The 26,435-nt window shown below is 48.1% G+C and overlaps 2 protein-coding genes across 12 annotated transcripts in view; one reads left to right on the top strand and one right to left on the bottom strand.

Annotated features, from left to right (window-relative positions):
- Alox5 (arachidonate 5-lipoxygenase) overlaps positions 1-20,215 on the top strand; it is a 49,837-nt gene extending 29,622 nt beyond the window's left edge. The window contains exons 4-14 of one of the 2 annotated variants that reach the window (XM_031383072.1): positions 1,928-2,050; positions 4,941-5,047; positions 5,868-6,040; positions 8,821-8,967; positions 14,702-14,905; positions 15,679-15,765; positions 16,369-16,547; positions 16,733-16,854; positions 17,111-17,211; positions 17,724-17,894; positions 19,479-20,215. In XM_031383072.1, coding sequence (XP_031238932.1) covers positions 1,928-2,050; positions 4,941-5,047; positions 5,868-6,040; positions 8,821-8,967; positions 14,702-14,905; positions 15,679-15,765; positions 16,369-16,547; positions 16,733-16,854; positions 17,111-17,211; positions 17,724-17,894; positions 19,479-19,658 — 1,594 coding nt within the window. In that variant the 3' untranslated portion in view covers positions 19,659-20,215. The other variant, XM_031383073.1, reaches the window with a different exon arrangement.
- Positions 20,216-20,851: 636 nt separating this feature from the next.
- Marchf8 (membrane associated ring-CH-type finger 8) overlaps positions 20,852-26,435 on the bottom strand; it is an 86,815-nt gene continuing 81,231 nt past the window's right edge. For all 10 annotated transcript variants that reach the window (XM_031383068.1, XM_031383062.1, XM_031383060.1 and 7 more), the window contains 2 exons: positions 24,741-24,888; positions 20,852-24,375 (listed from right to left, as the gene is read on the bottom strand). In XM_031383068.1, coding sequence (XP_031238928.1) covers positions 24,074-24,375; positions 24,741-24,888 — 450 coding nt within the window. In that variant the 3' untranslated portion in view covers positions 20,852-24,073. The remainder of the gene's footprint in view (positions 24,376-24,740; positions 24,889-26,435) is intronic.

Below are 26,435 nucleotides of genomic sequence, written 5' to 3'. Positions count from 1 at the left end.
CCGCCTCCGCCTCCGCCTCCGCCTCCGCCTCCGCCTCCGCCTCCGCCTCCGCCTCCTGAATGCTTGGATTAAAGTGTACCACCTGGATGGCTCTGCCTATCTATTTTAAAATCAGCACTCAATGCTATGCACACAACTATATTCACATGCGCTCACACATATCGTCTACACACAAGTTAGTAATAAATATAATTTTAAAAATAAAATAAAATAATAAAATGTGAATGCTATCCCTGGTCCACATGTCACCTGGTACACCGGATCATTGAGAACTTCAGTTCCACTGAACCCTTTGAAGTCATTGCATCCTTTGAACTGCCACGCACTAAGAGCAAAGCATTCATGTGATTGATGGTAGTTGACTGGTGGATGATTGTACAGTGGGGTCCCCTAATATCTGGTTCACTTTTGGATGTGTATTGGAAACACCTCTATTCATTTTTTCAAATAAACAATATTTGTACACTTTTCTTATTTTTATTCTTACTAACGTACTTGTGGTAAAGGCCACAGGAACAATAAAAATGTAAAGTTTTCATAAAGCCTGCTGAAGAGGGTCTAGAAGTTAGACAGATCTCTGATAGTCAGTAGAACCCCAAATAGATTTACCAAAAAAGAAAAAAAAAAAAAAAGGCCACCATCCAGCTTTTTCCTCACACTCTTGACCTGAGGCAAAGCCATAAAGGCCTGGAGAGAATCTCTCCCACCAGTGGGGCCATAGTGCCCCCTGTTGGTGCACTGGCCAACAAATTCAAAGCTAGATTAGGATGTTTAACCCTTAGAAAAGGGCCTATCAATCAGCCCTCTGTTCTTTGTTCAAACTGATGAACCTTAAATTAGGGGAGGCACATTCCCCAGAGACCCAGAAACTCCCGGTTATGGAGGAGAGACTAGATTTCCGACAATGTGCTTGGACCTATAATAGTCCAAACTCCACGAACTCATCAAAGTTTCAATCAGTCCATCAGCTCTGTTTGTACACAGTTTCTTTCCAGGAATGTTCATTTCTAAGAGGGTCCCTGGGCCAGCCAGACACCAAGGAGAAGATGATGAGCCTGCACCAGTGAGAGCACAAGGTCATTTTAAGTCCTGAAGACTTCTCGATGTCCAAAACCTGCATCCCTAAAGGGAGCGCCTTAATGGCAAGGAAAACCAGGAATATGCATGACAACTGAGCTCAGAATGAATATGTTGGCATTTAAGCAGAACCAATTTCTTTTCTATGTCTCAAATGGATGAACATGATGTTGTTTTCATTAGTTTGTTCTCAGAGAGTGTTCAGTGCATGAAGGCTGTAAGAGTTAAACATTCTCACTGGAGTTAGCGTCTGCTTCTCTCCAGAGGGAACTACTTTGGTTGTGACCATCTCTAACCCGGCTGCAGGCCAGATGTTATAGGGGCATTCCCTCAATGATCTGCACCCAATGTTCTTTCTCACTTCCTCTAATGCCCTGTGATTCCACCATGAAAGCTCTCCCCTTCCCCAAGCACCACACACAGACTCGGGATGTGCACTGACCAAGCTGACACTGGCTGGGTGTGGCATAGGAGCCTGAAGCCCTCTCCCTTTGACTGTCAAGGCAGACCCCTCCCCCTTAGGGGCTGGGGCTGTTCAAATCCACCTGTGTTAAGTGAGGTCTCTAGGATCTTCCTCGCTCCTTTCTGGGTATGAATGAACATCTGTTCCATTCACTCACTCTTTGGTATAAGCCAGTCTCATCTCTCTTCTGTTGCGATCATGCCATAGGACAAATGGTTGCCATACAACATTAGAAAGATTTCCTGGTGCCTCTGCTTGTAATGCATTGATCTTATAATGGGAAATAGACCACTATGTACAAGCTTGTCTGACAGCATGGCAGCCTCAGCTCAGGGGACACCCAAAGGGCCACCTCTGACATAAGTGTTTTCCCTTTTCTCATGCTAGATGGATGGAGTGGAACCCCGGCTTCCCTTTGAGTATTGATGCCAAATGCCACAAGGATCTGCCCCGAGATATCCAGTTTGATAGTGAAAAAGGAGTGGACTTTGTTCTGAACTACTCAAAAGCGTAAGTTTTAGGGAGTTCAGGGTGTGGGTGGCCCATCTGGTAGCTAGGGATGGGATAGTGTTAGAAAGAACTTCAGGATCTCAAAGAAAGAGCGCACCATCCCACCTCAAGTGTCTGGAGAAGGCAAGCTGTACTCTTGAGCAGAAGGGCAGCCGCACACCAAGACAGGAACTGCACTTGCTTATTCTAACTCAGGTGGCAACTGTGTTTCTTCCCATTGGCTGGGATCCAACTTACAGCCTGAATGAGCTAATCTGAACAGGAAATGAAGGAAAGGGAAGGGGGTCACTGATCCAGGCCATCAAATGCCTAGAATACAACAGTGGACCTTTATGTAAAAAAAAAAAGATTTCACTGGGGGAGGAGGAATTAAAGCATTTCCATAGAAGTCCAAGGTTATTGGGAGGGGGTTGTAGAAAGATTTTAATTCCTTGTCCTGAAGACAAGTTTTAGAGCATCTGATAGAAGAGGTTATATTTGATCTTTCTTATAGTAGGAGCCTCATTCTTTCCCTTTACAGGCCTTGGGTTGGGGGGTGGGCTGGGGGAGCAGTTCAGCTGAACACTGTTCCCATGCATTTGTTCTGTCCAGGCCAGGAGGTAGTCTCTCATCGAACAGTTGCAAGATGACTTATATCTAAACAGCCTTGACCCAGGTTTCCCACCCTACAGCCCTGTGCTTTCAGCTCAAAGCAGAGCCTGTTCTTACTTATAACGCTCCATCTCCACTTCCAGTTCACTCCAGTCTACCTGAAGATGGTGTCCAGGCTGATGCCAGAGGGCAGATTCCACAGTGACAGTGACTCAGATGCCACTGATGGTCCCATGACTTAGATTCTCGTTCATTTATCTTAGGGACCTAATGAAGTAGGCACATGTGTTTACCACTGTTCTGTTGCTGTGAAGAGACACTAAGACCAAGGCAATTCTTATAAAAGAAAAGCATTTCATTGGGAGCTTGCTCACAGTTCCAGAGGTTAGTTCATTATCATTGTGGTAAGGAGTATGGTGGCGCAGACAATGCTGGAGAAGTAGCTCAGAGCTTTACATGCTGATCCACAGGCAGACAGAGAGAGCTGGATCAGGTAAGGGTGTTTGAAATCTCAAAACCCAACCCCAGTTTCCCCAACAAGGACAAATCTATTCCAACAAGACAACATCTCCTAATCCTTGTAGTCCTTTCAGATAATCCCATTGCCTGGTGACTAAGCATTCAAATATAGGAGCCTCTGGGGGCCATCCAAACACCACAGCACATATTGTCCCCTCTGCATACTGAGGAACCTGAGGAGGAATAAGAAGGTTGAGGATCCTGCCTAATTCCTTTGCTAATAAACAACAGAGGCACTGAACTCTGGGTTACATGTCTGCACTGGAGATGCTGCAGGGTGTTAGCACAGATATGGATACTTCGTCAAAGGTACAGGCCTTTCAGCACCACAGCAAGGTTAGCAAGGACGCCTTTCATGCTATACTTTGACTCCTAGAGAGCTTTTACAATCATACAAGCCTAGAAAACCCTAAACTCATGAAGCCCAACTGAGCCTTATACTCCTCCCAGGGACTTTTAGTACTTCCCAGCACCCAGCACAACCACAGACAAGTCCCTAAGAGAGACTTGACCACCTGCACACCCAACAGGCAGCCAGGGCCGAGGACCATGAGTCAGTCTGCTCCATCTGGGTGTCTTCACAGCTATTGTTAACCATTTCTAGGTAAGAAAATCATGATTCCAGTGGGTTAAGATAAAATAATTTACATATATATCTATATCCATATATAAATACATAATTTATATATAAACTAATGTGGCGATCTGAATGAGAAATGACCCTGTAGGCATGGGTATTTGAACACTTAGTACCCAGTTGGTGCTGGCTTTAGAGGCATGAAGGATGCAAGAATGAAGGGGTTCTGGATTCTTCCTCCATGGTTTTAGAAAGCCACTAAGACAAGGCACTGTGTGGTAAGGATGTGCCTGTGTGAAGACCACAAGAGCAAGAGGTTCGGAGAGGCTATTGCATCAAGCTGTACAAGTGTGGCCTGGGGTTGCAGCAGAGACCCCAAGATTTTGGAGATGTCAGAGCTGAGAGATACATACATAGGAGAGCTGCATACATAGATTGGAATCAGCCCAAGAGAGAAATATATGTTATAGTCAGCAAAGCCAGAAGGGCAAAGCCACCTAAGCCCTTTGACGAGAGTCATGGAGCTAAAGGATTTGATGTGTGCCCTGCTGAGTTTCAGTCTTGCTTTGATCCAGTATTTCCTCAGTATGCCTGCTTTCCTCCCTGGTGGAACGGTAATGTACATTCTGTGTGGAAGTATGTAGTTTTCTTTTTTACGGGGGTTATAATTAAGAAATTGCCCTTGAGTCTGAGAAGAGACTCTGGGCTTTTAAACAGGGCTGAGCTTGCAAGACTCTGGGGACTTCAGCAGTCGGATAAATGCATTTTGGATTATGACATGGTGACAAACCTATGGAGAACCCGGAGTTGAGTGTGGTTTAAGTGAGAAATGTCCATAGGCTTGGGGTGGGTAACATTTGGTGCACTATTTGAGGGAGCTTAAGAAGGGCAGCCTTGCTGTGGAAAGAATGCATTAGGGGCAGGTTTTAAGAGTTTAAAGTCTTGCCCCATTTATGGTGTGTGCTCTGCATGAGTGAACACCTGCAGAGGTGGGATTCAGAGCCTTCCAGAGGCCTGGTCTCTTACACAGCTGAGGTACAGTAGGGAGAACACCTGCCACAGGCTAATTTCTACCCTGGTCCCACGAGGCCAGCACCTACCTCTTGGAACTACCTGGGATATCAGGAGGCTCCCAAGAATGAAGTAAAGACACTCTGCAGAGGCATAGGGGGCGGGCAAGGTGACCTGTCCCCTGGTTTGCAGGATGGAGAACCTGTTCATCAATCGCTTCATGCACATGTTCCAGTCTTCCTGGCATGACTTTGCTGACTTTGAGAAAATCTTCGTCAAAATCAGCAACACTATTTCTGGTAAGATGGATCTTGGGGAATCTGTGGATGGGAGAGTTTATTTTTCTGTCTGAGACTTGCAAACATCCAACCCAGGAACCCTCGATATCATCTCACCAGAATTCTCAAGGCCATTGGAACTTCTTCTTTACATACATATATCATTTGTGGCTCTTCTACACAGAGGCGAGGCAGGACTGGGATACATCAAAGTAGCATTGGAGGCTCAAGTGATGGTTGAGCAATTCTGCTCTTGCAAAGGACTAAAGTGCAGTTCCAAACATTCACACTGGGTGGCGCACAACCACCAATAACTTCAGCTACGAGGATCCAAAGTCTCTGGTCTCTGGAGACACGTACACACGCACATGCTCATGCGCACACACACACACACACACACACACACACTTAATAGTAGTAAAAACAAAATTTAAAGCAATGGGGTCCTTAGGACCAGAGATCGTTTGGTTGGAGCCCTGGCACCGTCGTGGATAGTAATAGATGGAGAGTCAGGACAGCCATCACTACTTAGGGAGGCAGGAACGGTTGGATAAAGATGCTGACCTCAGCACAAGGGACCAACATTCTCCCCTCTCTTTTCATGCTGGGCTGAAGGATGAGAGACTTGGAGAAGAGCAAGTGCCCGGGAGTCTTACTGCTCACTAAGGCATAGCACTAGGAAGACTAGCTGCTTAGCCTGACTCAGCAAGTGGGAATGGCAAGTGAGAAGACCCTGTTGCCCCCTAAAAGGGCTCCCTACAAAGACTTGTCCTTATGCAGGGCCATGAGGGCCTGCCCAGCCATCCTATCTAGAGGGTGTGGCCTCCTGTTCTCTCCACAGAGCGAGTCAAGAACCACTGGCAGGAGGACCTCATGTTTGGCTACCAGTTCCTGAATGGCTGCAACCCAGTACTCATCAAGCGCTGCACAGAGTTGCCCCAGAAGCTCCCGGTGACCACAGAGATGGTGGAGTGCAGCCTAGAGCGGCAGCTCAGTTTAGAACAGGAAGTCCAGGTAGGCCCGCTTGCTGAAGACCCAGTCTTTCCACAGAAGCTACTTCCTGCTGCCCAGTGCTTGCTGATCCCTAGACGGCTACTGGCTTGTCTGTTTGATTGACACTGTGAAATCGGTAGTTTCTTCCTTCTCCTGACCGCAGCATCCAGGAGGGTCTTGGACACTGGGCAAACCACATGCAGTTGCGGGAGGGGCTGCATCTACACTATCCTCACATCTGCAAACACAGCATCAGTGTGTTCAATGTCCATATCAATAATTACAAGAGGGCTTGCAGCGTGGCATTCCATGTGACAGGAGTGTTCTATATGATGATCACCTAACTGTCACCTGCTTTGCAAAGCTGAGGAAACTGGAGAAAGAAGTAGGTTTTGTGTATGTAGAATTTATTGCTAGTTAGAAAGTTAGGTACTGCTTGTCCCTTGCACACCCCCACAAGCCAGTCTCTCCTGGTTCAAGCCTTCATCCATTTCAAGTTGCAAGGCTTGATCTTGTCTTGAGACAGAATTCAAACTGAATCGGCTTGTATCTGATGAGATCTGCCGGGCATTCCCATGCTAAACTTAGTTTAGCTTGCTGATAGTCCCAACAACAACCCTCAACATACTGTCTTCTCTATCTCCCCACTGTGGCCAGCACCACTGGGCTACCATTTCCAGCTGTTCCTCTGTTGCCTCTGCTCACCCTGTCTAGGTACCCAGCCCACATTGAACATCTATCGTTCAGCCCTAACTTCCTGCCTACGTGACTTTGGGAGGTGACTTAACCAACTGAAGTTGGGGTCCTGATCCACGTAGGGAGTTCTTCCCCATTCATGGGGACCTGCATGGGACCCGGCATACTTCTAGGCACGCAGTCAGTCAGCAACAACAACAATGACTCCTTACACCCACCCCACGCACAGAAAATAAGCACATCTTAGAACTGAGAGGGACCTAAACCACCACAATTGCCCCTAGCCACCCAAAAGTAGGACCTTGCCTGTTCTCCAAGACAAGGAGAAGTAAGATCCTCTTACTGGCAAGCCCCTACCAACTCCAGGGAAGGTGGCTTATCGGTTATCTTCACTTTGAGCTGACCCATCAAACACATAATGATGATGTCCTGCTGTGGTTTAGATCATGAGGCAGTAATCTAATAATCTAACAGCCACTACTGATTAGACTCATACTACCTAGTCTCATCCCGCCCCCAACTAACACACCAGCACAGTTCATAGGGCGCCCTCCATCATTCTTGGCACGTTTCTTTGACAACCTCAGTGACATGTTAAACTCAAAGCTCATGAATTGCTTTGTCTTCAGTATTGAGAATTGGCCCCAGAGCCTCACACGTCCTAGCAAGCTCTCTTACATTGAACTACATTACCAATCCCTAAATATTTTTAAAATCTTTTCCAATGAAATTTGGTTTTGGAACAGGAACAGAAGAACCCTTCAAGGACCTGGGTTTCCCCCATATCTGTAGAGAGGAGTTCCACCCCTCCCACCTCTTACTTCCCAGGAAGACCCTGTCCTGGATAACAATGGCTAGTTTGTCCAGTGTTGAACTTGATCTAAATGAAGTCCTACAGCTGCGTCTGGGTGTCTGGCTTCTCCCACCGATCCCCTCTAGCCTCATCAAACCACCCTCAGAGTGGTCTTTTGACTTCTTTCCTGACCACCAAGCAGCTTTCAGTTACAATGAACCTGAGTTAGTGGTGGCCAGTCTTTCACCTTAGCTTTGAAAATAAATAATTAGAAAGTAGAAAATAAGTGTGTAAACTGGCTTTGGAGTTGGAGAACCAGACCCATGTGTTTTGAATTCCACTTGTACCCAAAGTTTTAGGGTGAAAGCCCAAGTTCCTGAGGCCCGGACAGGCTAGGTTTGGCTACCCAGTCCCATACACAAACAAAAGTGATAGGTAACAAGGAAAAACACAGAAAGATCTAATTAATATGGACACACAGGAGGGAAGAGATAATGGGGTCCAGCTACCCCTAAATCTACCTTGGGCCACTGTCGTGAGCTTTAGGTCTAAATAGAGGAAGTCCTGGGTCAGGGGACAAGATGTGGCTTAATAAAAAGTCCCAGTCTTTTTGACTTTCGTTTTGGTACTGCAACTGGTCCAAACAAGTCTTTATTACTGACAGGATGAATTTGCTTTCCACAGTATGATTACTTCTGTGATTACTTCTGCTCCAGGCTGTAGTATTGTTATCCTGGTGCAAGTGTGTGTGTGGGGGGGGGGGTCCATCCTCGTAGGTGTTACCTGTTTCTGGGACCCAAGATTGTGGCATAGTTTAAACTTTTGCAGCAAACATTTTGGTTCAAATAAACCTCTGAACCACGAAGGAGGAACTTTTGTTCCGTTCAATACGGTTTACATCAATGGATCGCTGCAGAAACATCACTGTGTTGAACGTAAATGTAAAATATATTGTTCTATTAATATACTGCAGGAGAGAATGAGGACTCATCTTTGTGCCTTTGGCCTTGAAGAGAGAGAAAAGTAGGCCAGACAGACTCCTCCGGTGATCAGCACACTGACTCGCAGAGTCTGCAGGTTCTGACAAAGGCGGGGATAGCAGGCTGCTATCCTGCAGTTAGTCACTAAGCACAGTCAAGTGAGGAGTCATCCATTGCTAGTAAAACAGTTTCTAGTATTTGTTACACACCAAGTCACAGGAAGGGTGCGTGCATGTGTGTGTGTCCCGCATGTCCTGTGGCGCATCAGTTACATCCCACCCCTGGCCTGGCTCTCAGGTCCATTTCTGCTTAAAGTTGGTTGCCTCCTGCAGCAAGGGAACATTTTCATCGTCGATTACGAGCTACTGGACGGCATCGATGCTAACAAAACTGACCCCTGTACACACCAGTTCCTGGCCGCCCCCATCTGCCTGCTATATAAGAACCTAGCCAACAAGATTGTTCCTATTGCCATTCAGGTAGGTGGCTGCTCAGCTTCAGCCCTTCTGTATGACTTGGACCTCAAGGGCCCCGTGCAGGGTTAGAGGTGGGGGTTTCTGAGGCAGCACCATCCACTCCTCTGAGGGGCACTAGAAGCTCTCACTCCAGCTTTCTCTGAGGTGGGAGGGAAAATGAGCTATTGGGGCCCACTGTGAGAAGGCTGTCTACACCACAAGAGGCAGGCAGTGGCTTTCCCAGGTACCTTTGAGAAATTCCCTCCTGAGTCTAAACGCTGGGGAGGGCTTGTCCCACTGTGGTATGCTGTTACACCTTCCAAAATTGGCATGCTCACACAAGCCAGATAGGCGAAGCTTGGAAACAGAAGCCACTGAGCTATGCCAGAGACCTCACTGGTCCCAGAACATTGTTTTCCATACAAGTAGATTCTTGCAGCCCCAAGGACAGTGAGGGGCCATGGGAGCAGTGTTGTGGGGGAGGGGGCATGTGGGCACAGGGTTTCATCTACCTACACTGCGAGAGCTGATGTTCAGATAACGACGAAGAGGCTGGTAAATGCGAAGCAGGTGTAAGCAAAGGTCCCTGGGAGAAAAGGCTTTACAGAGACCCGTTGGGGATGGAAAGTTAAGCACTTAGCACACAGTGTCTGTAATCTGGACACTGGGTGTAATAGGAGTAATATCAGTGATGTGCAGGTCTCTACACAGTCCAAAAGCCTGTGCCTGAGAAAGCTTAGAAAGCCAGAAACCTGCTGGATGTTAAGTGCCCAAGAACAGATGCTTGATCTTAGCCAAAAGCCAAGAAGTGGTAAAACTGCGACACATTTTACATTTTCCAGCAAATCTGTTAGTTTCAAATAAACCTCTGAACCAGAGAAGTAGTTTAGAACTTTTGTTCTGTTCAATATGATTCCCAAATGGACCACTGAAGAAACGTCTTTGTGTTGAATGGAGATATAAAATGCATTCTGTTGTCTCAGACCTGGAGGAGGGACTCACCCCATAAAGAAGCATATGTATTGCTAACATCCTAACTATTCTGGGTCCTAGAGCATATATGGTCATCGGGTTTCACACAGTACCTGTCTCCATTTGTGTCATTACCACCTTACTGCCCTCAATCATCTTACCCAGGCAAGGAGACTGAGGCACTCAGTGCCTTAGTGACTGGGTTATTAAGGTGCCTGCAATAAGCCCCAGAGCTGAGATTCGAGCAAGCGGTCTCAAGCCTGAAGTTTAGCTTATGTTTATAATCCCAGGCCATTGGTTCAAGGCTAGCCTGGACTACAGAGTGGTGCCCAGTGCCAATTTGTTTGATTAATTAACTAATTAATTAATCAAATCAGTCGGCTGCGTATCTAAACCCCAATCCCTCTGCACTCCAGGAGTCCTGAGCCATTCATCAGAGAACGCTCTATGTGTAAGAAGCTGAAGCATCAAATGAAGGCACAGGGCATGTGGGAAATCACCGCTATAAGATGCCAGGAGAGGGATGGCTCACCACGGACAGGTGTTCTGAAATAACTTGCCCCAGACATGTATTTATTAGAGCCAGGGGGCCTGGCTCAAATCTCAGCTCTTTCCATTGCTAGCAAGAAGTAGGGCACAAGCCACAGGACACGGTTAACCCTTTCTCTATGGCTGCCCAGGAGAATTAATGCAGCCCAGGGCAGTGGTAGCTGCAGTTACTGGGCCAACCCTTGAGCAGGGCCCACAGCTGCTGTAACAGGCTGGATTCCAGGCTGGGCTGTAAGAAGCCCATGGGCCTCCATGTTGAGGCTGGCAAGGCCACGACAACTGAAGCAGTGCCGAGAGGTTCTCTACCAAGGCTGCACTGAGTCAGCCTTTCTGAGGATCAACAGAGTATCATGCTAGAGGTGGTGATCATGGCTCCAGTTCGGGTGTGAGGCTGCAGACAGACTGAACATTGGAGAGGCTGAGGGCTTGGAACACTGCAGCGCTGTGCACCTTCAAAGAGGACTGCCATCCGCTCTCAGTTGACTTGGATGATATCAGCTCATTTATGCAAAATGAATGCAGGAACACAGCATTCCACAAACCATCTACTTTGCATGGGTAGACAATGGTGTTAGCTTGAGGGAACACGGGACACGGGGTCAGCAGGCTGCGTACAGAACAGGTTGGAGATAGTAAGGATAGGCCTAAGTTCCTCATAATAAGGTTCTGTTTATAAAAATTAAACACAAATACACACATGTGCAAAGACCTAAGAAAGCAGCGACCTCTTGTGGCTGGACAAGAGGTGACATTCTCACTATTTCTTGGACTCTTCTGTAAATGCTGGAGTAGTTTACAATAATAAGCATATGTTATTTTCTACTCAGAAACAAAAGATGGCCTCCTTCAAAAGCATTTAAAATAATGCAAACACATTTTCTTGGGCATATTCTAGAAGACCTGGGACGAGGACGAATCTGGAGAGGTGGGAGGAGGTGCGGCAGGCTGTGTATAAAAGCCCATCATGGGAGCTCTGTGTGGCATGGCCAGACAGACAGAGGAAGGAAGTGCAGAGTGGCGGAGTTACAGCAGGCAGAGCAACCGAGCATCCCTACTCAGCTCCAGACTTCTGCGTGACCTGGAGAGTGGCTGAATCACTTGGAACCTCACTTTCTCTCTTTGCAAAATAGGAAGGGTGAGGAAGAACTGTTGGTCAGGCCATGGTGAGGTTTTAGTGATGACACATGAGTCAAACCTTAGGACACAGCAGACAGTCCCTGGAGTCAGTGTTTGAGGATGCCTGAGTCGGACGGGTGGCCCATGTCCTCTAGGAAGCAGGCCACAGGGGCGGCTGTCTGTGGGCCGCACAGCTATGGAAACAGAGTGATCATTGGGAGGAGCAGTCCCTTGCTCACTGGGACTGTCTGGAAAAACAGCAATCGTGTTGTCCTGTGAGGACACATGTGCTGAGTTCTGACTTAAACCTGACCACTTAAGTAATCTGAAATTCTCTCCTAAAGGTAGAGGACGAATCCATCAACGAACAAGTGGTAGGAATACAGTGAGGGTCAGTAGTGTCTCCCCGACCTCCTTGTTCATTCCCAGGCAGTAGGAGAGAGCTGCTCCTCTAGCTGTCCTGCCTTCTCCCCCACGGCACAGACCAAGACCCAGTGTAAATTCCAAGTGTCCACAATCCAAAGACTTAGAAGAAGGGTCAAAGAATGAAATCTGCCAGGACTAGTTTCAGAATGGTTTCATGTTGTAGAAAAGTGGGTGAGGTCAGTATTTATCCTGGGATTACATATTTCCTTTTCTTTTTAGAAATATGGCTGACTTAAATATATATATATATATATATATATATATATAATTTAAATAAGGTGGATTCCTGGAAATTTGAATTTCCATTATATTTCTATTGGCTAGTGCTACTGTGGATGGAGAGACAAGTCAGGAAGGCGCTTATAACCTCGCTAATGAAAACAATTTAAGGGAGAGTTATTTTGATGCTCAGTTTAAGGGAATACAATCCATCATGGAGGGTAAGGCATGGCTGTAGAAATGGGAAGTGGTTGGTTCCGTCCATAATCAGGAAGCAAACAGACAAGAAGTGGGGCCAGTCTGTGGAACCTCAAAACCCAGGGCTCCTGCTCCTAAAAGTTTCAAACCTTCCAAAACAGTACTGCCAGCTAGAGTGCCAGGTGTTCAAACACACAAGCCCATGGGGGCATTGTGGGTAAAATGGGGTCTGGTGTCTGCTCAGGGCTCTCAGGCCACTGGGCGAGGCGGGATGCTGGAGTTTTGACTGTGTGTACCCCATGCTGGTGCCAGGTGGGTGTCCAGCTGTGAGAAGCTGCAGGACCCCACTCCGGGGGTGGGGGAGCACAGTCTGAGGTCCCCAGGGACTGCAGAGCAGGCTTGGTGGTCCCAAGCCTGCGTGGACACCAGGATGTCAGGTCCTCAGACTCTTGGTCACCCAGGCACCACTGGATGCTGTGGAAGAGCTGAAAATGGAGTGGGGGCCCGTGGGATGGATCTAGTCCAGGGACGAGGGGAAAAGGGTGGGAGGAGAGCTCCGGCTGGGTACCTCTGGCCTCCTGCAGGAGATTAGACCGCTCTTTAGAGGAAGGCCTGCTCCATTGTTCCCAATGAGAAGAGGCAGTCCATGGTTTTAAAGCATTTATTGTCAAGGTGGAGAGTTGTGATGAGTGAAACCACACCCCATTTTCTTAGAGCAGGTCTGAGTGTTTTTTTGCAGGGAGGAGTGTCTGGGAAGGGGAGTTTAACTGGCTAAACCCATCAGGGCTCTAGGTACCTCATTAAAATGGAGATCTGTCTTGAGGCTATGTGATCTGTGGTCACATCCTCTACCTGTGGAGGTGTTGGGGGCGATGCCCTTACATGACTGATGGCCACAGAATTATGGAGAGCTGAGGCCTCGTGTCAGGAGCTTGGAGTCTAGGAGCGTGGCAAAATGCCTACCGTCACCTGCTGGGTCACCGGGGTTTTAAACCTAGCTCAATCAGAAACCAGGCTGCCTTTAATGGTCCCAGAGGACATCACATTTAAACTGCAAAACCAACCGGGTGGTGGTGGCACATGTCTTTAATCCCAGCACTTGGGAGGCAGAGGCAGGTGAATTTCTGAGTTCAAGGCCAGCCTGGTCTACAGAGTGAGTTCCAGGACAGCCAGGGCTACACAGAGAAACCCTGTCTCGGAAAAATAAATAAAGAAATAAACTGCAAAACCACCTTCCATATTAGTTAGAGACTTACAGCTAAGTCTGCTCCCAGGCCTCTGCTAGAAGTCTCTAAGCTCTGGAAGTCCCCTACATCCCCTCTTGGATACTCTTGGCTATAGAACCTCCCTCTGGCACATTGCTCTTCTTGGTCATCCAGATAGTTCAGTCTTTAAACTCACGTAAGGGCAGTTTCTGTGTCTGAAAAGATGGGGTACCGTGGTTGCCACCTTCCAGACTCCTGGGGGCTTTCACCTCCAGGTTCTGAAATGAACCTTGTTAAGAGCAATGAGTGGGAGCTGAGAGTGTGGCTAAGCAGGAAAGTGCTTGGCTTGTGTGGGCAAGTTTGATGATTACTACTGCATGTGTGCATGAGTATGTACACACAGAGGCACACACACACATACCACTTACACCCCACCTTATACAGTGGTGTCAGTAGCTAAATCAGCAAGGTCCAGTTAGGGGGATACAGCGAAGTCTGCTCAGGGCCCTTATTTTCTGGCTTTAAAGAAATGGGTCTTTAAAGAACAGATAACAAACTCTTTACATTTTAGAGAAAAGTCACTTGGCCCAAACATGAAGTGAAACTACAAGGGCAAAGGCAAGCTGGGCCCCTGTGTACCTGGTTTCAGAGTTACACAGCAGCATGAGGCCCCAGCCTTGGCCAGGAAGGAGCTGAGCCTGTGGAACACAGCACTCAAGGTCAGGGTGGAGGGGAGGAGGGAAGGAGGATAGAGGGAGCTGCTGAGCAGAAGTGTGTAAGTGGGAGGATGCCAGGCCCTTGGGAGGGCGGAGGAAGAAACCATGGGTCACAGCGCCTTGTAGCTGCTCCATCCTTCCCTGAGGTCTGTACCGCTGTCCTCAGGTTCCAGACAGGGAACCTACAGCTCACATACAGGTTGTAAGACTCATCACTAGGGCCCCCCACCACTGCCCACATGCTACTTGTGATCTGAAAGTCATGGCTGGCTGACGTTTGGATTCTTGTGGAACTTCCCCAGTATTCTCCCGCAAAGGAGAAATAAAGTGGTGTGTTCTCTCTCTTCAACACACCAGCTCAGCCAAACCCCTGGAGAGAAGAACCCAATTTTCCTCCCTACGGATTCAAAATATGACTGGCTTTTGGCCAAAATCTGGGTGCGCTCCAGCGACTTCCACGTCCATCAAACGATCACCCACCTTCTGCGCACACATCTGGTGTCTGAGGTGTTTGGTATCGCCATGTACCGTCAGCTGCCTGCCGTACACCCCCTTTTCAAGGTACAGCCAGTCACGGCTCCACCTACAAGGAAAGAATATCTAAGAGAGTAGCTGGCATCCCAGGGTGTGTGCAGGTGGGGTGGTGATAGCTAGGAGTAGGTAGCAACGAGGGGACTGGGACAGACATTCAAGGGCCACGTCACAGGGGCCTGTCAGCCCTGATGGCCAGAAAGCAGAGTTTGAAAGGGCGGTTAAGTCACTTTCCTTCTCTTCCCTAGTGCCCTTGATTGTTGGGTCAACTATAGGCTAAAAAGTACTGCTGCTAAGCCAGGTGATGGCAGCGGTGGCACATGTCTTTAATGCCAGCACTTGGGAGCCAGAGGTAGGCAGATCTCTGAGTTCAAGGCTAGCCTGGTCTACAGAGTGAGTTCTGGTACAGCCAGGGCTATATACATAAAGGAATTCTGTTTAGAAAAAAACATATAACAAAAAAGAAAAAGAAAGAAAGAAAGAAAGAAAGAAAGAAAGAAAGAAAGAAAGAAACAAAGGAAAAGAACACTCGTGCTTTGGTCTCGTTATTGTAAATTAGGTCAAAGCAGGACTTCTGCCTTAGAGGATGATGGTCAGGATCTGTTCACAGTGTAGCAGAAGCAAGCACCAGGGCCCTTACTGCTAAGCATCACAATGGTGGCCACAGGCCTCCTAGAGCTGCTGGGCAGGAAGGTCTATACACTTCCTCTCTGGAGCCAGAGTGACCCTGCCTTGTGGGCTGGCCTGGGCTGGGAGTGCTGAGTGAGGATTGAGACCCTCAGTGAGATTTCTTCTCCACCCAGCTGCTGGTAGCCCATGTGAGGTTCACCATTGCTATCAACACTAAGGCCCGGGAACAGCTTATCTGCGAGTATGGCCTTTTTGACAAGGTGAGTGCGCTCTCTTCATGTGGAGCCTGGACAAGCTCTGCCTTGTGGCTCCATCCTTAGCTGAGGTCTGAAAGGGGAAACTCTGGCCCTTCCACCAACACTACAGCCAGCTCTCCTCCTCCCTGTGTTGTATGTCACCTTTTTATGTATCTCGTCCAGTTCTCGTGTCTGAGCCTCCTCCACACAAACCACTAACTTCTACCTTACAAGACACCTGTGACTTCTCCCACACTACCATATATCCCTGTCACCCTGCCTGTGACCTTCAGGGCATTTGAACAGAACTGCCCGATAACTGTCTACCCATGTCCTTGATGTTCTTAGTGCTTGGAAGCTGACTGGATGCCCAATGCTATGCTCTGCACAAAAGCCTGCTCTCTCTGTTGCAGCTCTACGGTGTTCAGTGCCACGTCATCCCATCATGGGAGTGGGAGCGTGGCCTGCTTAAAGCTGAAGAGCTCTCCCACTCTGCCTTACAGGACACAGGCTGGCCCTCTCTATGCCCAGCCACCCCACTGGCCTCCAAGTTCCTTACAGATAGGTCTGGATATGGGCAGCTATTGGGGAAAGCAACCAAACCCAGGCTCTCTGCTCTCTCACCAGGCCAATGCCACTGGGGGTGGTGGGCACGTGCAGATGGTGCAGAGGGCTATCCGGGACCTGACCTATTCCTCCCTGTGCTTCCCGGAGGCCATCAAGGCCCGGGGCATGGACAGCACCGAGGACATCCCCTACTACTTCTATCGTGATGATGGATTACTCGTGTGGGAGGCTATCCAGTCGTGAGTGTGACCAGGTTCTGTGGGAAGGGGAAACCTAAAGAAGAGTATGATAAGGCAAGCCTGCTCCTGGGTTGGCTGTTGCTGGAGGGAGGGGGCCGAGGATGTCCAAAGTCAGACATCAGAAACTGATAGGACTGGGAGAGGAACCTGGTGGACAGCCACTCCTGCTATCCCTCCTGAACCAGGTTCACAATGGAGGTGGTAAGCCTCTACTATGAGAATGACCAGGTGGTGGAGGAGGACCAGGAACTCCAGGACTTTGTGAAGGATGTTTACGTGTATGGCATGCGGGGCAAAAAGGCCTCAGGTAGGCTACCACGATTCCCTGCTTCTGACACAGGGCATGTGAGCATCTAAAAGTCATGAGGTACAGAAAGCAGGTGGCTCTGCTCCCAAGGGTACCCAACCCCTGCTCCCGGGGAACCAACAAGTCCGAGAGCTTCCCTCAGAGCAGCCAGCCTCCCTTTCTCTGAGTGTCTGGCAAAGTGTGGGTAGAGAGCCAGGATAGAGGCAGAGGTGGGCGTACCTCAGAGATGAGCTCACAGTCTATGGCTCTGTCTTAGGTTTCCCCAAGTCCATCAAGAGCAGGGAGAAGTTGTCTGAGTACCTGACGGTGGTGATTTTCACAGCCTCTGCCCAGCATGCAGCTGTAAACTTCGGCCAGGTAGGCCTAGCTAGCCCTTTCTGGGGGAGCACTGTCTTAGGTACCTCACTCCTAAGAACCACCTCCAACTCCACACCCCTGGCCCAGGCTCTTGCCCTACTGGCCCTCCCATCCCCATGCAGCCTCTGAGCCTGGAATCAGCAATAGCAGGCATGAATTCTGCAATGCACACCAGAGGCACCCATCAGGCTGGGGCAGTTGTAGGCTCTGGAAAGGAGGGAAAGGGTCTGAGGAGGGAAGCCTGGGGACCCTGGGAGAAAGGCAAGATGGGTAGCAAAGGAGGGGGACAATAGTGATATGGTGACATGTCAAAGGTGTGGCTTGGGAAACCAGGAGAGAAGAGGACCAAGGCAGGTGTGGTAGGGACAGGAGAGAGGTAGGTGGAGCCCACAGAAAGGGGTGGAGCCTGCTAAGCTGGTTCCTTATGAAGCAAGGAAATGTGGGCATGTGGATCCAGGGTGGGCAGCCACTGGGCTTTTGGGGCACTCATGCTGTTGGTGCTGCTCTCACAGTATGACTGGTGTTCCTGGATCCCCAACGCTCCTCCAACTATGCGGGCCCCACCACCCACGGCCAAGGGCGTGGTCACGATTGAGCAGATCGTGGATACTCTACCAGACCGTGGCCGCTCATGTTGGCATCTAGGTGCAGTGTGGGCCTTGAGCCAGTTTCAAGAAAATGAGGTGAGACCGGGCCTTGCTAGAAACGGTGTAGGTCACTTTAGTTTCAGCCCATTCTCCAGTCCATGGCTTTTGGGCTCTGACTCAAACTGGAAACCCACAGTCAAGAATCCTGATTTCTAAGGTGGAACTGCTAGAAGAGGGTGGGGGTGGGTTACTCCACCCCAGGTCCTCAGCCTGGGCCTGAGTCCAAGGCAGGCTGGCAGTAGGTGGTGCAGGCTCTGCCCCAAGTCAGCAGAGGGGTGTGTGTGGGTGGGTGTGATATCACCCCAAACCCCATACTCAGTTGTTGATAAATCTCTTCCATGTGGTTTCCTGGCACCCCACAGGGAGAATCAGAGCTCCCAAGTTCCATCTAGGTATGTTTAGGTATCCTTGACAGCTATGCTAAGTGAAGGTGCTGGTGGAAACAGCCCTTTGCAATGTCTCAGGGCTGTTCCCATCAAAGGGCCTTCAGCTTGTCCCAGACCTGCCAGTGTGCTGGTTCTGTGCTCAGTATGACAGACCAGAGGAGCTCTTCCTAGGAGACTAATTTCCTGGTCAACGGATGTCAAGTCTGATTTCTGCAAACTAAACCCCAGATCTCCCACCCCCTTCCTGCTGCTGCACACTTTGCAGATATTGGTGTAAGCATATTACCCTGCAGGATGCCCACCCTCCACCTCTCAATACCCTGCCTGTCTCAAGCCTTAAAAGGAAGATGAGAAAGATAAAGGGCAGGCCAGCACCCTATAGCCACAGAACTTCAGAGCTGGGAGCCTCCAGGTTCCCTTGCACCTTTCCTTGTCTTAAAAGCCACCAGGCAACAAGGAAGTAACCTCCTTTAAAACCTCCAACCTTAAGCCTTTCATAGGAAAAAGGGGGTGGCATTTATATAATCTAAGGTTTAGAAGCTTAATTTGCATATTTATGATATAAGTGTGATGTGTGGATGCATTAATGCTGTTCAGTTATGGCATCTGACCTATCACCCCAAACATGTCACTTCCTTGTGTAACATTCAGAATCTTCTAGCTTAGAGATATATACTACAGCATTAACTATTTACCCCACCATGCTGTAGAACATTACATGGCCTCCTTTGAATACACTAATTTGCCATTTTTCCTCCTCTCTGCTAACTTCGAGATGACGAGGCAGGACTTACTCTTTTGGTTAGGGCCTCACTATGTAGTCCTGGCTAGCGTTTGCCGCCTCCCAAATGCTGACATTAAAGATGGGTGTGTGCCAGTGCACCTGTTGGGACAGCAGTTCAGTATCCCTTATATATATATATATATATATATACATATATATATATATATATATGTGTATATATATATATATATAGTATTTGCATTTGCTTCTCTTGCGTAACACTGTGGCCTCCCGGCTCATCTATGTTCCAAAGACAGAACTTTGTATGGCCACGTAGTGTTCCATCATATGTGTATATGAATCAATCTCAGTGGGTAGCAAAGGTCAAAGGTGATAGAGTTGAGTAGTTTACCCCCCTTCTTCTCCTCCCAAAGGTAGCTTCTTAGGGTTGGACAAGGCCTACCAGTCTCTATGGCACCCTCTTAAACTCTCTCTCCATGTCCGACTCAGCTGTTTCTGGGCATGTACCCAGAAGAGCATTTCATTGAGAAGCCAGTGAAGGAAGCCATGATCCGATTCCGCAAGAACCTGGAGGCCATCGTCAGTGTGATCGCCGAGCGCAATAAGAACAAAAAGCTCCCCTACTACTACCTGTCACCAGACAGGATTCCCAACAGTGTAGCCATCTAAGGCCTTGCCTCCCTGCCCCAGCGGTTCTCTGGGAAGGCCAGTGGCTTTATTGGCCAGACCCCAGCTTGCTTGGCAGGCTGTAGAGGGATCTTCCAGCAGCTGGTGCCTCTTCCAAGCTAGCAGTGCTGCTTTTGGGCCCAGGTGCTCTGGTTGTAAACGAAAGGCTGTTCTAGGATGGGGAGACATCACAAAGCTTCAGCACATGCTACTTCTTCCTGTCTTCAGTGGACACAGTTCAGGAACCTCGAAGCCAGAGCAGAGATGTGCAGCTGTGTCCCCCAGCCCAGCTCAGTGCCTCTTCACTCCGTAGCAACAATGCATCAGAATAAGTGACAACTGTTCTAGCTGGGTCAGGGGTACATTATTCTATTTATGCTTCCTCTAATTGCTTGCACAAAGAAACTTCTTGGATTAAGAGTTTGTTATAAAATAAAGTTCATTTTAAACAAGTGTCATTCCACATGCTGCATTCCAGGCACCCTGACCCCCACCCCCACCAAATTCACTGTTCTTTTTTGATCATCAATAAAAAAAAACTGGCCTACAACCTCCCCCAACTGACAAGATCTTTGCCCTCACTCCACACCAGTGGCTCGTTCTGCTTTTGTAGACTCTACAGATATTTGGAACTAAACCCACAAATCTAAAGATCTGAATTTATGCTATAATCCATATATGAGTGAGAACACACAGCATGTGTCTGTGTCCAGGTCATGTCACTTAATATAGTGTTTCCATCCATTTACCTGCAGATTTTATGTTTCTTGGCAGCTGAACAAAATCCCATTATAAATAGGTAACACATCTTCATTATCCATTCACCAGCCAAAGGACATCTAGGCTGTTTCCTTGTCTCCGAGGTTGCCTTCATGAATGAATGCCAGGGCACCCACCTCATCTATTCCAATGCCACAGGCTAGCACAGGCATCAGTGTCTGCATCCCTTCCTCCTCCCTCCAGCCGGGCATCTTGGCTGATGCTTGATCTCTTAAGACAGGGTTACAAGGACTAAGTGAAGTAACCCAGACACTAAAAAATTATCACATGGATCTGAGCATCATCTCAAATCCTCTTCTACTCCCAGCCCTCTTACCTCTGAATCCTCTCTCCCTATGGCATTATTATGTTTTACTGATGTGTGGGCTGGAAAGGGTATCCTAGCTTCCACATTTGAAAACACTCTCATCACAAAATTCCTTTGTAAAGAAAGGCTTTATTGCTACCTTTAGACACCCCGTGTATAGCACAAATTCCCTGTACAGAGAATTATTCAAGCAGTAATACTGAGAGAAACAATGAACATACACAAAAAGATTTAAAAATTAGACATTTAGATTACTAGAAATTTTCCAAGAAATATTTAAAATGTGAAGTGCTTTTTAGAAACTACACTATACACACCAGTGTAAATTTGGTTTTTATTAACAATCAACTTGAAACATTGTATCTAAATGTGCACCAGTTACATGCCTTTATCATCACTCACTCCCCACACAGAGACAAGTGCCTTTTCTCTCCCTATGCTTTGGGCTTTCCTTGAGCTGCAGCTGTAAGCTGCATTATTTCAAACCAGATTTGAACAGGTAGTATTTCAAATATGCATGTGCATCTAACCACACCCACAGCTCTTCACCCTGCCCACACAGCCTTTCCCCTCCTGTCACTTAGATACTACCCCAGGCCTTGAACTATCCTATCCCCCACTGCTTGAGCCTGCACATCTGGGTCCACTTGGACACACCCACAGGTTTGGAAACTAAGCCTACATGACTGGAGAGTGTACTGAAGCCAGAAAGTAGAGACAGAGAGACCTAGACTAACAGAATGTTGACATTTCCAGGAAATTCTTCTGATACACTTGAGCACAACCCCCACTACTCACTTGTGGCAGATAAAGTCAACGCTGTGTGAATGGGTCTACAACATACAGGGTAAAGGCCAAGTTAGAGAGGGCTGCCAGGGACAGTCTGAGACTGCCTCCTTCTTCATCTGACCCATGAGCACAAACTCCCCTGGCCCTGAGGCCTCATCCTAGATCTGCTTGGTCCAGCTACATGCCACCTTCCCACTCCATCTAAGCTCAAAGTGAAGAGCAATGGGGTATACAGATAACCCTGCAAAATTACTCAGAGGCCAAGGAGAGAAGGACTAGGAGAGCCTGGGTAGACCCAGAGTTCTGCCAGATGCTTCACAGCCATGCCTTGCCAGTCTCCTGCACTGAGTCACCAATGTGTAGTTGTTTACTAGATCAGAGAACCTGTGGGGAAAATGAGCAAGGGTTGGCTGGCAGGGGAAGAAGGATGAAGGACAGAGTTCATCAGAGAAGCCAGAGAAGAGACAGCATCAGGCCTTCCTGAAATGAAGGAAACAACATGAGAGTCATGGTTCCAAAGCCACCTTATCTATGTGGGAGTTCAAGCCCCTGGGGCAGCTATGCAGAGACAACCCTCATTGAGGTATGCTCTCTTCTCTGCAAATGCCTCCATGTTCATGTGACTGCCCACCCACTGCTGGAGCATCATGTCACAGACAGATGGACAGGGTCAGAGACCCAGCCTCAGTAGCTGCTAAAAGGAATAGTCAGGGCTTAGTGGGCAGTCTGTAGCGGCCTGGTGTCCTCACTGAGTGTGAGTAATTGCACTTTGGGGCACAGTGAGCACAGGGAGGCTTATGTGGTCTGGGAGAGAGAGGGCAGGCTGACCTAAGGGGTGGGTCCATTGGATGATGGCTGGAAGCCCTGGCAGAACAGCTCCACAACTGAACTCCATGACTCCAGGGAGTAGACAAGGGGTAACAGGACAGAACTTGCTTCCACAGCCTTCTAGGCCCCACCTGCTTCTGAAAACTAAACATGGGGCTTCTACTAGAAACTACAGAAGATTCACCTTCGGTTTGCCTCGGTCTCTGAAGAAGACAGGTGAAGCAGCCAAAGCTCAGGGAGATGGACAGGACCCTAGGCATTGCCCTGGCCACCTCAGGAGAATCTGAAGACCCTGTAGCCAACAGCAGCCACTTGGATAGTACACTTCTGAGGTTCCTCTTGTCACATTGTGAGTTGACTATTGTCTGGCACTGTGACAATGGCCTTCAAGAAAAAAATGTTCAACAGACTTTTTAAAGGGACCATGGCCATTTTGCAGTAGTGATTTGGTTTTGTCTGTCTTGTGAAAAATAGTGCAAGAGGTAACCCCAAAGACAGAGCAGATCACATGTGGAGCTAAGGACCCTAATGATCCTGTCAAGTCTGGTTAAGGCAATAAGTGGGTGTGGGGCCAGGTCAGTGACACAGTGGCGATGCAGTTAGCCGACTGCTCATCCAAGGCCTCATCCCAGCCCTCAGCAGTGACTCCACAGAACTCTGTCAGCATAGTGGACAACAGAGGTGGATCAAAGGGGTGTCTCCAATGTGTGTCCACTCCATCTGGAGACATCTGTCAGTCAAAGGAGCATTTTCTAAATGCTCACCCTGATTCAGATCCATTAGACCTCAAAACCCTTCCATTTCAACACTCACAACATAGAAATGTACGGGTGGGCTTGTAAGATAGGACTTTTCAGGAAACAGGCTCAAAACCAGAGGAATTATACCCTTAGCATCTATTAATTCCCATGGAGTCTCAGACCTGTCTGTCTTGCTTTAAGTCTCGAGTCTTTTCTGGACATGGAAGGACATCTACTACTCAGAATATATAAGGCAGAAATGGTTTCAGTTAGATTTTGATGCAAAGAGATAACAGGCAATAAAAAGAGAACATTTCTAAATGTGACACGCTTTTAAATATGTCACTCCCATTAGACACAGAAGTTCCAAAATAAAAACTTCCATAAAGTGCTGCTTGCTCAGTGAGTCACACACCAGCAGACACAGCGCCTCAAGGCCTTATCTGCCCCAGAGCAAGGTGGCAGCATCACCGAGGCAGGGGCTGGTGTTTGCAGGCACTGCTCCCTTCCCACCCCAGCTCTCCTTGGAGTGAGGACTATTCCCAGCAGCAGCAGCAGCCCTCCCATACTATGCTGCTCTGTCTTCTGGGGACCCTCCATCACCTGTCTCCCCCATGCTGCTCTGTTCTCTGGGGACCCTCCATCACCTGTCTCCCCCATGCTGCTCTGTCTTCTGCTTTAGCTTTTCACTTCCATAACCCGCTCTGGACCTCAGCCAGCTCCTCATCATGGATATATGGGGTCTCCCACCTTCCCAGACCACAGAGAAGCTTGGCAGAATGGGACCCAGTGGTACCCGCCCCACAGGAATTCTAGGACATTCACACCAAGGAGGGTTGAGAAAAAGAGAGGCCACTATAAATTGTCACCTGCCCAGTCTATGCTATTAAACGACAGAAGGAAGGAACACAATTGGCAGTAAACAAATCCCTTCAGCTGTTGATGGACATCAAGAAAATGACACTCTCACATGGTCAGACATAAATAATTTCTGCTCCAGTGTCTTCAGGCTCTGTGCAAGAAGAATTTGTGGTGGAATGACACATTCCATGTCCTTCTTTATTTTCAAGGGTGGGCTCTGTTAGTGCAGACTTTTCAAAAATATTCTTTTTACTTGTTTCTGGACAGTTTTGAACATAGATCACTCTATTATAAGCCTTGAGTCTTTTCCATAACTGTAGGTACACCTTGCACTGAACATACATAAAGAGAAGTCCTCCGGTGAAGCCGATGGCCACAACTACCAGCTTAGTCCAAAAAGGCCACTCTAGGATTCCTGCAAGGGGAGACTCAGTTAGCTCATCAGAGGTCTCATGTCAGAGGAAGTAGGACAGAGCTTGTGAACTCCCATAACCACTCTGTACATTTCTGACTCATCAAATCCTCCCTCCCCAAAAAGAGCAGGAAGTGCTCTCAATGTAGTTTACCCTGCTCTCTTAGGAGTCTCAAATTTCATCTCTGGTCACTGGCTTTGAAGACACAGAGAAATACCTAAAGGGATGCTGGGTGTCTCCTCCTCAGTATTCACCCTTTACAAAAACTCGGGTGTTTGTGGTCTGAGAGAAACAGAGCTCTCTAAATCCCAGAACCTCAGGCCCCAGGACCACTATGCAGTACTCACCTCATGGCCCATGCACTCACCTGTTACCTGACCCTGTTTGATCTCTTCTGCTGTGCGGTCAATGAGCACATACAAAGACCAGACCACACATGTTATAGCAATGACATGGAAGGTCACTGAGCACATGATCTTCCTGCGCTCACTGGCAGTCATCTGTAACTTCTCCCACTGGAAGACAACACAGAGATGTGAGGCTCAGCCTCAGACCAAAGGATCACAATGGGAGGGAGGGAGCATTGCCCACAGCTACGATCAGCTTTCCTTCCCTCCCTCTCCTAGGCCAGATCAATTTCCCCAAACACCCAAAACTACTTTAAGCCACTTGGCTTCAGTGAGGTAACAGACAGAGCCAACTTTCTGTGCAATGTTCTGGCTGGTCTCTGAGGCAAGCAGAGACCGCCCATGAGCTAGTCTCTTATTCCTGTAGTCAGACAATGAAGAGCTTGACAAAAGAAGCATGTCAGCTGAGCCCCAGTGCTATGGTCAGGTCTGTGCTAACTGACACTGATGACTGGAAGAAAAGAGATGACAGCACAGCACACTAGGAATGGGTTACATCTGTGCTGGGAAGGGGAAGGGCAGAAGGCTCTCACTCTGGTCCTCTGCTACTTTGGCAGCAACAGCTTGAGATCAATGCTTAAGAGTTCCTGGTACAAGCAGCTCTGCCAGTGCCATCTCTCTAGGAGCTCATTAACTTACTCCAAACACATTGGCCTAGTCATTTACTGGTTCCCAAATCAGAAGAAAAGACATAAAAGTAGAAAGAAGAAAGTGTGAACATTTTGCGTATCTTCTGCTAATGATGGATACAGACTATCAGGCTAAGCTGCAAACAGAGCTTCATTAATGATCTATGCTATCCAAGTGTTACATCATCATGTGACAGATTAGCAGAGTAGGTCCCAGGAGACTTTGACCAGGCAAAGCATTTTCTTGAGCAGTTTGCACCTGCCTTCTCCAGCACCAAACTGCTTCCTGTTGGGGTTGTAGAAGTACAAGATTCCTGAATCAGCACCTTGTGTCTTCTGCACCTGGGTTCTCACTCTTTCCTATGATACCTATGGTCAACCCCATCACACTCCTGCAGTGCTCACATTCACCCCCTCAGTGGGTACTTTTCTCCACAGGCAATCTGGCCCCTTTAAAGCCTGTTCACTCTGCCTGCAAATCTTATACTCTAGGGAGAAGCACTCCCCAAGCCAAACCATCTACAATGCCCCTCCTCCCATGAGACTGCCCCATGAGGATCACTTCTTTCTCTGTGTGCTCCACTGCCAGGTAACTTAGCATTTAATCAGCCCCATAAATCTTGTTTTCTAGCAACTTATATATTAATGCTTTTGACACAGCAGGAGCCTTTTTTTCTCCTTCCAAATATGACCTTTTGTGCTGGGCAGAGAGAGAGAAATATGAAACTGACAAGTATGGATGGGAAGCCAGTGCCAGGAAGGCAGCAGTGACTTGGGGACTTCCTTATGTAGGAATCCTTTCAGCTAGCACAGACATACACAGATTGTGCTGAACTAGACTGAGGGTTGGAGAGAGACATTCACCACTAAGTGTCCTAACAAGAGACACACAAAACAGTTGAACACATAAGAAGTTAAATGCTGAGCAAGATGTCACAGGATAGTTGGTGGTCAAAGGAGAGAAGAGAATAAGAAAACAGTCTCAGTGTGAAGGAAAGAGAAGCATCATGAATGAAGGTCAGACCT

The sequence above is a fragment of the Mastomys coucha genome, unplaced genomic scaffold (assembly GCF_008632895.1).
Source record: "Mastomys coucha isolate ucsf_1 unplaced genomic scaffold, UCSF_Mcou_1 pScaffold20, whole genome shotgun sequence".
NCBI classification, from domain to species: Eukaryota; Metazoa; Chordata; class Mammalia; order Rodentia; family Muridae; genus Mastomys; species Mastomys coucha.
The sequence above is the reverse complement of the archived record's forward strand: the minus strand, read 5'-3'. Positions and strand labels throughout refer to the sequence as shown.